Raw genomic sequence first — 13,178 nt, forward strand, 5'->3', positions numbered from 1 at the left:
ACAATTTCCCCCATTTAAATAAGTACAATTTGATTTAATCAGAAATTACAATTATATCTCAATCTAAGAATTCATATATTTTAATTTTTTAAATTTTATAATTTTTTTTTTCTGTTATTTTTCAAAATTCACAAATACGATCAAAATCAATTTAACAATATGATTCCAATATAATAATTTACAATCATAAATTTTATTTTTATTTTTTATTATGTGATATAGAAACAATTAATTAATAGACTTATTATTATACAATATATAATCAATTATCATTACTATACAATTATTATGCAATATAGAACTAATTACAATATACATATAAACAGAAATTCTGGATCTTAATTTCATTTATTTAAATTTTTCAAGCGTTCAGATCTCCTTATACTTATATCATCTTTCAAGTCTTTATTTATATCATTGCCATTATTTAAAAATTTCAACATTTTATAATTCGTCCTCCATCACATAACAAGTTAAATGTAACTGGTGATAATTTTTCAACGATTTTTGCTTGTACTCGGTGCCTCTTATTATTGTTGTAAACATCTACTAAAACCACATCTCCCAACTTGAAATCAATTTAACTTATTTTATTTTTAACTGACATATTGAATTGTTTAAAAGATGTTTCACTAACTGAATTATCTCTTAAAAGATGAAACCTCGTTTTAATCTCCCTTTTGAAAATAATATCTGATGGTGATTTTCCCGTTGTCGAATGCTTCATTGTACGATAATCAAACAAAAATGAATTCACAGCAAAATTTAATGACTTACCCTCTCCTGTAATTTTCAAAACCTTATTTTTAAATGTACCCACAAAATTTTCTGCTGCTCCATTAGTTGCTGGGTGATAGGGTGGAGAATATGTGTGCCGTATACCTAACGATTTCAAAAACTCATTAAACTCTTCACTTGCAAATTGTGGACCATTGTCTGAGACTAAATGATCACATAATCCAAACCTTGAAAAAATAGAATCAAAAGCTTCAATCAATTTACTAGCTGAGGTGCTATTTTTCATATTTATAGCTTCAGGCCATTTACTGTGTGCATCAACTATGACTAAAACCATATTTCCTTGAATAGGTCCTAAAAAATCAGTGTGTAACCTGGACCATTGAAAAGTACTGATTTTGTTATTTTGTTTTCTATTTTTCACACATAACTCACAACTATTTGCTAATTTTTCTATATCATCGTCCAAGCCCGGCCACCAAAAAAACGAACGAGCTACTTGTTTCATTCTAACAATACCAAAATGAGACTGGTGAAGTGATTTCAATAAAGTTTCTCGCAATGCTTTTGGTATTATTAGTCTAGAACCTCGAACAAGACATTCATTTCCAATACTTAATTCTGTTTTCTTATCGAAATACATTTTCTCTTCCAAAGAAATATCATTTGAATTTTCTACCCATCCAAACATTAACTTTCTTTTCACATCACATAAAACCTTATCTTTTTTTGTTTGTGGCTTAATCAAATTTAAATCAATCAAATTACTTTCATTTTCAATACAGTTTAAAACATCTAATTCAGAATCAAACACAGCCATCTTATCTCGTACTGCTAACCTGGAAAGCGCATCACAATTACTGTTTTTAGATGATGAAATCAATTCAATCTTGTATTTGAAACCCGATAAAAAATATATCCATCTTAACAACCTATTCTGAATTGTAACATTCAATTTCTTCGAATTACCAAATATATACTTTAAAGGTTGATTACCAGTTTTAAGAATAATTTCATTACCAACAATATAATGATAAAATTTTCTAAACCCGAAAATTATAGCTGCTGCCTCTTTATCTAGAATAGATCGATGTAACTCATTATGAGGTATTAATTTAGAAGCAAAGGCAATTGGTCTCTCTGTACCGTCTGAAAATCTGTGAGACAAAATAGCTGACAACCCTGAGTAACTTGCGTCTGTAGCCAATACTAAAGTAATATCTTGCTGATATGGAACCAAAACTTTATCCGATGCTAATTCCTTCTTTACCCAATTAACTGCTTGATCACAATTAGAATTCCAATAAAATTTGCTCGCTTTCAAAACATCGTACAATACCTTTAATTGATCAGCTCGCTTATACAAAAATGACTCGTAAAAATTTACTAACCCTAAAAATTCTTGAAGTTCTTTGTTAGTTTTTGGAGAAGGCATATTCACAATTGAATGAATTCTACTAGGAGATGGTGATAAACCCTTTTTGTCCAATTTGAATCCTAATATCTCTATTTCAGACCTGAAAAATTCACATTTTGATTCGTTTACTTTAAGTCATGCTTCATTTAACTAATAAAATATTTTTTCTAAATTATCGAGATGCTCTGAATCATTCTTTCCTGTGCAATAAATATTATCTATGTAAATTTCAATATTCGGAATACCTTTCAAAATATCAGTAACAATATCTTGACATTCGGCTGGGCTGGAGGCTACACCCTCTGGCAATTTTTCGTACCTAAACGAACCTTTCTGTGTGATTATTGTCAATGGATCTCTACAATCTTTAGCAACTTCAAATTGCATAAATGCATGTTTTAAATCAATTTGGGACCATTTGGTTCCAACCTGTAACGTCTGAAACACTTTTTCTTTTATGGGTAATGGATATCTTTTAACAATTATTTGAGGATTCACTGTTAATTTAAAATTTCCGCATAAACGAACTCCTTCCCCTTTCACCACAGGAACTACTGGAGTAGCCCATTCACTCACCTCAACTTGTTCCAAATTACCTATTCTTACCAAACGATCGATTTCTGCATCTACTTTGTCTTTCAAAGCGAAAGGGACATGATAAGGTTCACATTGAATTAGTTGATAATCTTTTTTGAAAGTTAGTTTAATAGATTTACCTTTATATTTACCTGGGCTGCTGTCGAACAATTGGGGATATTTTGATTTAAAATGTGAAATAATACTGTTATGATCATTCAAGCAATTCAACGCAAACTGAGGTTTAAAAGTTATCGGCCACATACCCAGGGCTTGAAGCCATTGCCTTCCTATTGAATTTTTCCCGTTGCCTGCCAAAACGTAAGCTTTCAAATTTGCTTCAACCCCTTCGAAATGCACCTTAAGATCAGTCAACATACCCATTACATTCAACTTTGTTCTGTCATAGCTGGACAATGAAATATCTGCCTTGTGGATTTTCTTAGCTGCAAAATAATTAGCTACAGTTTTTTCTGAAAACACAGTCACATGTGAACCTGTATCAACTTCCAATTCTACCTGATTATTATCAATAATTAATTTCATACTATGAGGTTCTACCACAATATTGTTTACCTGAAATTCAGTAAAATTGTTTTGCTGCATATAATAAAAATCTAAATCAGAACTATCCAAATCTTCATTTTCTAATAAGTTGTCATTGACTAAATTAATTCCGTTTTGTTTTTTTAGACATGCTCTATCAATATGACCTTTTACATTACAATAATTACAAGTTTTCCACCTAAGTTTACAGTCTCTTGCGAAATGATCAAATCCACCACAACAATAACATTTATTATTATTACGCGTTTTTGAGGTTATATGTACCTGAGAATTGTTTGACACATTCGACCTACGGCTGCCGTTTCTGTCTTCTCGTCTGTAGTTACTGCTCCTGTTATCGTGTTGTCTTTGTCTATTGTCTCTGATGAGTTTCTGGCTCTGATCTTTGGAAGTGGAAGCCGCGGCTGCGTTGTTTGGTTGCGAAGATTTGAATTTTCCTTCTGCGTTTCCGCTTCCCCTTCCTCTGTATTGTTGATGATTGGAATATTTTGAACCAGCCTTATTCATGTAAAAAATTGTATCTTCAGACACAGCATATGCGGGCTTCATTGATAAGGAATTTTTTATAGCTGCTTCTCGATCCTCCGCTATCTTCACCGCACTTTGAAATGTTAGATTTTCTTGACGAAATAATTCCACTTTTGTTTCGTGATTTATAAGTCCAAATACAAATTGATCACGAAGAGCAATACCAAGGTCCTTGAAATTACAATAAAAAGATCTTTCTTTCAATTTTGTAAGGAATGCGTGTATCGATTCCGAAGGTAATTGTTTCGTGGCGTAGAATTTATTTCTTTCGGAAATTTCTGAAGGCTTTGGATGAAGATGAGAGTTCATGATATTAACTAAATCAGAGTAGGAAAGATCTTTGGCCTTTTTTGATGAAGTTAAATTGCGGAACAACATGAAAGTCTCTTGACAAACCCTTGTTAACAGTTCTGCACTTTGTCTTTCCGGCGGAATACACTGACACTCGAAAATTAATTCTAGTCTTTCGACAAAAACTTCCCAATTGTCTTTGTTTAGGGTAAAACTTATTTTATTAAAGTCGGACATGTCGCACCGGTATAGTTCCTTCTTTGTGAAAGTTTCGTTTTTTCCACGAAGTTTTTTGACGAGCGTTTTTCGTAAGTTATCAACACTATCAGTTTCACTCACAGTAACGTTATACGTTTTTAGTTTTTCAATTAGTTCTTGTTTATTAAGTTCGTACACCCAGCTCACTCTCACTTCACTGGATGGACTTCTTCCTCTGGAACTAGGTTGAGAACTTGCAGCACCATCTGCGTCCGACATACTCTTTAAAATTCTTAAGCCGGAATAAGCAATCCAACTATTTTTACCATAATCCTCGTCGCCAGATTATTGTCATGTCCATAAGAAAACTACGTTTGGTGATTTACAAATTTATTCGATATACAATTTCTCAATCTCGACTACTAACATAAAATCTTTCCGAATACTGAACTTATAAACGCATGTGGAAACCTAGATACTTAATCAATCATGCGCACACAATATATTCGTCATCTTTTTGTATTATATTCATCTTAGTATCAGTAAACTCAGTCTTTTTTGATTTATCATCTCCAATAGTTCGTTTCTCTAACTTTCTGAATTTTTTATCGTCTATGTGCTTCAAATTAATCTCATCGTCTACTATGCTCTCATCAACTCTGACACTCATCAAAAATTTTTCTTCTATTCTATGTACAACTATTTCATCTTGACTTAGGTGTACTTCCGCTAGTTTCAATAAATTATTTCCAACAATAACTTGAAAATCCATAGTCTGTTTAGGTAAAATATAAAACAACATATCAAATTCTTCGCCGTCTATTTCAACCTTTTTCCTGATTGAACCTAATGTTTTGACTCTATTTGATCCTATCCCTTTAACTAAGAAATTATCCTCCGTAAGCAAATCGTCTCTAAAATATGATTCGTACACGTCTTGTCTAATCGCGCTTATGTCACTGCCGGTATCAAATAATGCTGATAATTTAATATCGTCAAAAGTCAATTTAATTGCATTTCGCGGTACAATATTCATAATATTCACATTTTTAGAAGTATGAGTCTGTTGTGAAATTTTGTCAGGACAGTTCTATGATAAATGACCAAATTTCTTAAAACTAAAACATTTCACGCCTTTACCTTTGTCTGGACAGTCTTTCGATTTATGACCGTACCTTCCACAATTATAACAAAGTTCTTTCTTAAACCTTCTATTTTGATGACTACTTTCAGCTCTATATTCCTTCTTAAATTCATGTTTTTCCTCATGTCTCATATCGTCTCTGTTCGTCTTGGAAGGTTTGATATATCTTACAGGTTGTTTCTTGGAAATGGTTTCATAGAGTTTCACTTTTTCTTTGAATTCTTGAAAGTTTCTGGCACCATACAATATAATTTTATTTGATGATTCGTCTTGTATCCCATCAATAATGTATTGAATGATAACTTCCTCTTCTATATTAGCTCGACTAGCTATTTCCCTCATGATCAATACATATTCTCGAACATTTTCATCATATTTCTTCTTTCTAAACATCAACATTTTATGAATTTGTGCACTGTTTACATTGACTTCAAACTCCTGAATCAATCTTATCTTCAAAATACTCCAAGTTCTAATACCTTTTTGAGACTAAATAAATAGTTTAGCGAGACCTTTCAAAGATTTCTTTGCAAATATCAACTTTTGCAAGTTATTCCATCCCGTCACTTCTGCAATTTCTTCGAAATCCTCGATCCACCTTTCTATCGGATAATCGTCTCTTCCGTCAAATGACTTAATACTATCCTCTACGTCTCGAAAGGTCAATGAAAAAGTTTCCTTTTTCATACTTTTCCGTCTATTGAATTTGTCATGTCTTGAGGAATATTTTTCTACGTCACTGTTTTCATTCTCGTCGTCAGTGTTTTCCGTCTCGTCGTCATTTTCGTCATCTCTCTCCGATTCATCATTTTGTTCAAAGCCATAATCGAATTTTATTGAGAATGAGCATATACGATCGATAATTACGTCATCAGTTCCACTATAATCCAAGCCAAGCATATTGGAAACGGTTATCAGGTCTAGGAGTCTTAGTTGTTTATGAACGTCTTGTACTTTCGTCAAGAGTTGGTCTGAGTTTCTGTCCCACACAAAACCCGAAAATTTACGTAGCGCTCTACGGACCTTATGCGGTTCGCCTTCATCACCGAAACAAATAAAATGCAATGCTTTGACAGCAGATAATTTAGCATTAGATATTTGATTCTCAATAATTGTAATATCGCCCAAAGTTGACATTTTCAATAAAAGTACTCAGTCAATATTCAACGAAAAACTGAAAATTCATATGAACAAAAACCGCCAAATTAAAACAGTAAACTCTAAAATCAATACTAATTCGACTATGCTATCTCAACTTAAAATTATCAAGATTTCGAACTAATAGCGAACGTTAAATGGCTGTATATTCTCACAAAATAAATCAAATATCAATAATCACAAATATCAACAATGTTCAAATGCAATTTCAAAATTCAAAAATGTTAAAAAACAAATATAAAGTCTCTTCTTTGGTCGTCTTCTTCAACAAGCCTCGCAATATGGAAATTGGAAAGATAAACGTCCTACCTTGAAAGTCTGCATACAATTTTACCATTCATCCTCAGATTACTGCGGAAAATTGATCTGGTTTCGGTCCTTTCGTCTACTGGATCAAAACTCACTCGTCTACACCTTCGGTACTGGCTTCTTCCGTATTCCCAATTGTTGATTGACTCACTGGCAATTTTTCCTCTTCCCAAATTCTGGACACATGAATTCACTTCTACGTCGATTTCGATGTCGTATCCAAATCGTCTTCAAAATGTGTGATTTTCTTCTTCCGTCTCGGACAATGTAGGTGTTCTCTTCTTTTATCCCGGACAATGTAGGGGTTTTCTTCTTCTATCCCGTCGGTGGAAAGGTTTTTTCACTTTTATCCCGGACGATGTAGGGGTACTTCTTCTTTTATCCCGTCGATGAAAAGGTTTTTCCACTTTTATCCCGGACGAGGTGAGGGTTTCCTTCTTCTTATATCCCGGACGAGCCCCCAAAATGTAGGGTTTATATATCGTTGTCTAGGGGTTATTATAAAAGGCCGCCGGAACTTAACTATGGTTTATTTACACTTTGTACAATTCAACGTCAATTGAATGTACAGCCACTGAACTTTCGTCGATAGAACTATCGAAGTTATTTTATTCCGTCTAATTGTTAATAGTCTAATTATCGAATTATCTAACTCGATGCGTCTACTATATTTTACGTCGAATCATATGCGTCTATCACGTCGAATTCTTTAACCTTTTCCGTCTAATCTGTAACGTCGAATCCTAACTATGTCCGTCTATTATCTTACGTCGAATTCCACCCTCGTCATCCGTAAGTCTCAAGTACCTCTTCCCCTTACGTCTCCCTATATCGATAAATCTGCATGGTGCAACCTTTTAGGGTCGATCGTGTAGTTCTCGTTTCGTAAAGTCAGTAGCGTATCATTCAGTCGGGTGTTAAGAATTTGGATCCCACATGTATGGTTGGTTCCAAAATTGACAGTAAATTTCATCAGTTTGCTCAATAAGACGGCAGCGCAAAGTTCGAGGCGAGGAATAGTTATCTTCTTTAAAGGCGCAAGTTTAGATTTTGCACATAAAAAATTAGTAGAAATCGAAAAATCATTCAGCGCCCTTAAATAAATGACGCATGCGTATCCCCTCTCACTAGCGTCACAAAACCCATGGATCTCAGTTGGAATAATAAGGCGTGGAATTTTCAACTCAGAGAGTAACGGTAGTTCTGATTTATATTGTTGCCAGACACGAATAATGTGAGGGGGCGGCGTTTCATCCCAATCAATTTTTGATATCCAAAGTTGTTGGATTAGGTTTTTTGCGAGAAAAATCGTAGGTGCAACAAATCCGAGGGTATCATACACTTTTGCTAACTCAGAGAGCATAATCCTTTTCGTACATGATGAGTCATCAATGGGTTTGCAGAAAAAACTAAAGTAATCACTGCTGGGATTCCAATTCAATCCCAAAACTTTTAATGAAAATGGTTATGACCCATTGTCGAATGATAGTGATTCAACAGACAAATGCGATGCTGGTAAATCATTCAGAAGTGATGGTTCATTACTACAAAACTTACGCAATAGAAACCCAGCTTTCTCTAACAAAGAAATTAAATCATCGCGCAGTATGCGAGCGTCTTCAATGGTGGGTGCACTAAATATAAAATCATCGATATAGGAATTATTTGAAATAATTTCGGCGGCATGTGGATGATTCGATCTTTCATCTTCTGCGAGTTTGCGCAAGTGCGAAGTGCTAAATATGGGCTCGATCTTAGTCAATAAGTGACGGTTCTCAAACGAAAGTCTTATACTTTATCATTCGGTGAAAAGCGAAAGAGAATTCTCTGAAAATCACAATGACTAGAGTCCACCCAAATCATACGATACATTTGGCGTATATCACAGCATATAACAAATGTAAAAAGACGAAAACGCGTTATTATTTTGGAAATATCGGTTTGTAATTTTGGACCTGTCATTAGATGATCGTTAAGGGTTTTTTGAGAGTTAAATTTATAAGATCCGTTAAAAACAACTCGCAATTTGGTTGAGATGCTTTCAGGATTCAGTACGCAATGATGAACTAAATAGTACGAATTCGACTGTATTTCATCGGCAGGAATAACTTCCATATGGTGCGATTTAAGATAATCCATCATGAATTCTTTGTATTGTATATGCAACTGCGGATTTTTTAATAGACGACGTTCAAGTAAAATCGAGATAAAGCGAAATCACGCATATTCATGAACTGTGGCGTTGAATTTTTAAAGAAAGGCAAAGAGACAACAAATTTTCCGTCATCGGCGCGAGATACCGTTTCAAGAAAATGTCTTTCACAATCAACTTCTGACTAAAATGTTCGACCTCGGGGACAGTTTCCGCTTCCCAAAATTGTTGTATGTCACAGTCGTGCACATTTTCGAGTGAATTTATGAAAAAAGATGAAACAGGATGCGGAAAACTATTGTTGTTTTTACCAAGTAAAATATACCCGAATATAGTATTTATAGCCACGGGTTGATTATCATTAGCGGTAATGCAGTCGGACAAAATAATTCGAGAAAGGATTTCTGCTCCCAGGAGCAAATCTATGGCACTGGGACGATGAAATGATGGATCAGCTAGGGGTAAATTACGAATATGATTCCATGAATTAGTACAAACTGGATGTACAGGTAAATTTTCACAAATTTTATCAATAACTATAGCATCAGTAAATAAAATCGGATTATTTGACATTACTGGTTTCAATGATAGTGACACTGATCCACCACTCAATTTAGTATTCATGGATCCCAATCCTCTGACCTCAACAGAATTAGGAACTTTACGCAAGTTCAGATGTCTTACTGCCTTTTCCGTGATGAAACAAGTCATACTACCCGAATCTATTAAACATCTAAGAGATTGATAAGCACCGCGGCCATCACAAACATCAACATAAGCTGTAGACAAAAGAACATGACTGGGAAGTGCCATGACTCCAGCACCAACGAAAGTCGAATCATTATCAGGGCGATTTGAGTTAGTTTGCGATCGAAATGATTCTTGACCATTTCACATAGCGGATATTGCAGATGGTGAAGAACTTAAAGCATTAGCAGAGCGAAGTTTAGTGTTGTCATGGAGAAGCGTGTGATGAACGCTTGTTCAACATAGCTTGTTTACTTTACAAGAATGATAGCGATCAGAATCAGGCTTATTAGCGAACGTAGAGCAAGTATAGAGCGAATGATTTGCTTGACAAAAAATACAAGTAGCGGCGGGCGATTTATTGACAAACAATGCAGTAGTACGAGATGAAGCGGGACGTATAATTGAAGCAGATTTTCGCATTGTATTTTGTTTATCACTAATTGTTTGCGAAGTTGAAGATCCCAGCGTTTCTAAAACAAGACAATGTCTATTAATGAAATCAATTACTTCACTAAATGCTGGAACTTCGGTGGATTGATGCTCCATTTCAAAACGTGTAAGCGTATTCTTGTCAAGGCGTTTTATAATCATCATGACTAAAATAAAATCCCAAGAGTCAGTTGGAAATTTAAGGTTGTTTAAAGCAGCAACGTTTTCAGTGAAGGTATCTATCAATTTCCTATAAGATTCCGCAGAAGGAACTGTGATCTTAGGAGCGTTCTCTATTTCGGTCCACAGACTCTGAGATTGTAAGCGGCGATTGGAAAAACGTTCAACAATACTTTTATAGGCGATAACGTTATTCGGCCATGTTAAAGGTAACGTTTTAACTAAAGAAAGTGCAGAGCCTTGAACAGAACTAACCAAGTAAGTGAATTTTTCTATTGGAGTTAAGGATGGATTGTTGTGCACAAGTGCATCAAACTGATCTCGAAAAGATGTGAAATCTTTGTAATCACCACTGAATTTCATTAATGATATTTTAGGCAGTCGAACATTTCCATGATCAGAGGGTGGACCTAACATTGTACTATTGTGACTCGGTCCTGATGATGGCGAACTCACGTATTCGTCAAATAATTCGGTAAAGCATGTTTTCACATCGTAGTAATCAGAAAGAAAACTCTCTCGAATCAAATTTTCCGGTTTCAAATCGGACTCAGGATCAGTCAAACGCGCGGAAATTACCTTGTTGTGATGATCAAAAAATTCATCGTGAATCGTCTGTATATCTTGATAGCGCACCTTGAATGAGACGTGTTGAGTTCTATCAGTTTTAGCCTTCTGGGCTACAATATGAAGCGCCTTCATATCGGTGATCGAATTATTTCGAAATGTTTTGGATTTCTTTAATTTATCCATCGCGCTCTGTTATTCAGACGAATTACCGTGAAATCAGCTGATCGGAAAAATAAAAGGTCAATGAACTCTTGCAGCTGACTTCTATGCAACAGACATGCGTTAATGCGCGAGATGAATTTTCAGGTTCAAGGTCACTGTGTTTTAAAATGCTGAAGAACTTATTAATATGGCGGAGCAGATGTTCGATTTCAATTACTGCTCTTGTATTGAAAGAACGATAAACTGAACTATATATCTCTTAGAAATATAATAATTGCATCAAATAAATTGAAAATATGACGAGCTTCTATTGAAAGCGGTAACTATTCGACCACTTGATTGATTGGCGATCTCTACGCATATGCGATCAATTTGAAACAAATGAAAATTTTGAATTTTAATTATATGGCTTATATCCGGCTCGAAGGACTGTATTTGAAAAGCAATGGTATCAGAAGTCTTACCTGGATGGTGTAGTTCCAAATATTCAAGAGCGATAGAGGGTGATTTGATTCTTCCTCAAGTCTATAGTAACTCAGAGTTGAATTCCTATTGTCCACAGCAGCACAGCACTTTCACTAGTTTCAGCGAAATTACAATAGTAAAGCAAAAGCGAAAACGAAAGCAGAAAAATATAAGCGGCGATACATGTATATTATAGCGATTGTCTTTTATGACTGACGAATTGTCTTTTTGATGAGGGGGGATAACGATCTAGATTTATGATACCATATGATTTAATGCGTATTATGAAAATCTAGGTTTGTTTCTCCAACACTACACTGGGCAAAAAAATTCACGCACATTATGGAAGTCTCAAATTTATTCTACAACTGAAAGTGTTCTCAATGATAATTATTTTTATCAGAATTATGCATGCATATGTTATCCACTTTCAATGTTTTTCTTCAATACAGATGTTTTTTCCCAGAAGGAATTAAAAAAGATGAGTTTATCAGATTTTGACTGTTTTGGCTCCATTCGGAAATCAGTTGTTCTCGATCAATTCTAGTGACCAATAGTTTTACTTTCGTTTGATTTTCTACACTAGATCGCTATGCAATGCGAAACACGCAATTTGACCCAAGAGGAATGTGCCCAAGCGGTAGTGTTGCGAGAAGAAGGGTGGACATACACAAGAATTGCAGAAAGGTTTAGAGTTTCCCATACAAGTGTGTCCAGAATGTTGCACCGATTCAGAAAGACAGGTATGAATGTCCGAAGACCAGGACAGGGTAGACCACGGGTAACAACTGCCATTCAAGAACGTTACTTGAGAGTTTCTTCGTTGAGACAAAGGTTTGCAACCGCTCGCCTCCTACAAAATCATCTTGAGCAAACTCATGGAGTGCAAATTAGCACTCAGACAATAAGAAATCGCCTCAGAGAATATGATTTAAGGCCTCGTGTCGCGGCAAGAGGCCCAGCTCTCACCCCAGCCCATCGAAAGGCGCGTTTGGATTTTGCGAGAGAGTGTATCCATTGGAAAGAGGCTGATTGGGAAAGATTTCTCTTCACAGATGAGTCTAGATTCTGCCTCTACCATTGTGATCGACGTTTCCTTGTATACAGACGTCCACATGAAAGATTTACTTAGTGCAATTTCCTGAATACTACTGGTTTCGGGGAAGGATCGATTATGGTATGGGGTGAAATATCTTTGACTGCTCGCACAGACCTAGTGGTCATTGATAATGGAGCTATGAAGGCTGATAGGTATATAAGGAACATTCTTAAAGAGCATGTAGTGCCATTTGCCCCATACATTGGTGAAAACTTCATTTTTATGGACGATAATGCCAGACCCCATCGTGCGCGCATCGTTCAGGAGTACCTTGAAGAGGTTGAAGTCTCTCGAATGGAATGGCCAGCAAGAAGTCCAGATCTCAATCCGATTGAGCAGGTTTGGGACAACCTCAATAGAAGGCTGAGAAGTTCAGAAAATCATCCAGCTACTCTTAATGACTTAGGAATCCAATCTGGGAAGGTTTAGATCAGAACATTTAAAG

The 13,178-nt window shown here is 35.3% G+C and overlaps 2 protein-coding genes across 3 annotated transcripts; both read right to left on the reverse strand.

The window, feature by feature from the left end:
* Positions 1–3,040: 3,040 nt before the first annotated feature.
* LOC123684319 lies at positions 3,041–3,981 on the reverse strand. Of its 2 annotated transcripts, none has more exons than XR_006748134.1 (2): positions 3,308–3,553; positions 3,041–3,177 (listed from the first exon to the last, which is right to left on the reverse strand). XR_006748134.1 is itself a non-coding variant. In XM_045623539.1 (2 exons), the coding sequence occupies exons 1-2, from the start codon at positions 3,845–3,847 to the stop codon at positions 3,121–3,123; spliced, it is 342 nt and encodes a 113-aa protein (XP_045479495.1). In that variant the 5' UTR covers positions 3,848–3,981; the 3' UTR covers positions 3,047–3,120. The 2 variants fall into 2 exon arrangements, 1 of the variants encoding a protein (XP_045479495.1); XM_045623539.1 differs by lacking the exon at positions 3,308–3,553 and adding an exon at positions 3,563–3,981 and having other exon boundaries at positions 3,047–3,177.
* Positions 3,982–5,948: 1,967 nt separating this feature from the next.
* Positions 5,949–6,596, reverse strand: LOC123671019. Its single transcript, XM_045604665.1, has one exon. The coding sequence runs from the start codon at positions 6,594–6,596 to the stop codon at positions 5,949–5,951; it is 648 nt and encodes a 215-aa protein (XP_045460621.1).
* Positions 6,597–13,178: the final 6,582 nt, after the last annotated feature.

This window comes from Harmonia axyridis, chromosome 1 (genome assembly GCF_914767665.1).
Source record: "Harmonia axyridis chromosome 1, icHarAxyr1.1, whole genome shotgun sequence".
In the NCBI taxonomy this organism is placed as follows: domain Eukaryota; kingdom Metazoa; phylum Arthropoda; class Insecta; order Coleoptera; family Coccinellidae; genus Harmonia; species Harmonia axyridis.

What these genes read in the sequence shown, in the direction of transcription:
- LOC123671019 (XM_045604665.1), bottom strand. Translation starts at nt 6,596, where the DNA reads ATGTCAACTTTGGGCGATATTACAATTATTGAGAATCAAATATCTAAT.
- LOC123684319 (XM_045623539.1), bottom strand. Translation starts at nt 3,847, where the DNA reads ATGAAGCCCGCATATGCTGTGTCTGAAGATACAATTTTTTACATGAAT. An exon ending in ATGTGTCAAACAATTCTCAG is followed by an intron (nt 3,178 to 3,562) that starts GTACATATAACC and finishes ATTATTTTGCAG; the next exon opens with CTAAGAAAATCCACAAGGCA.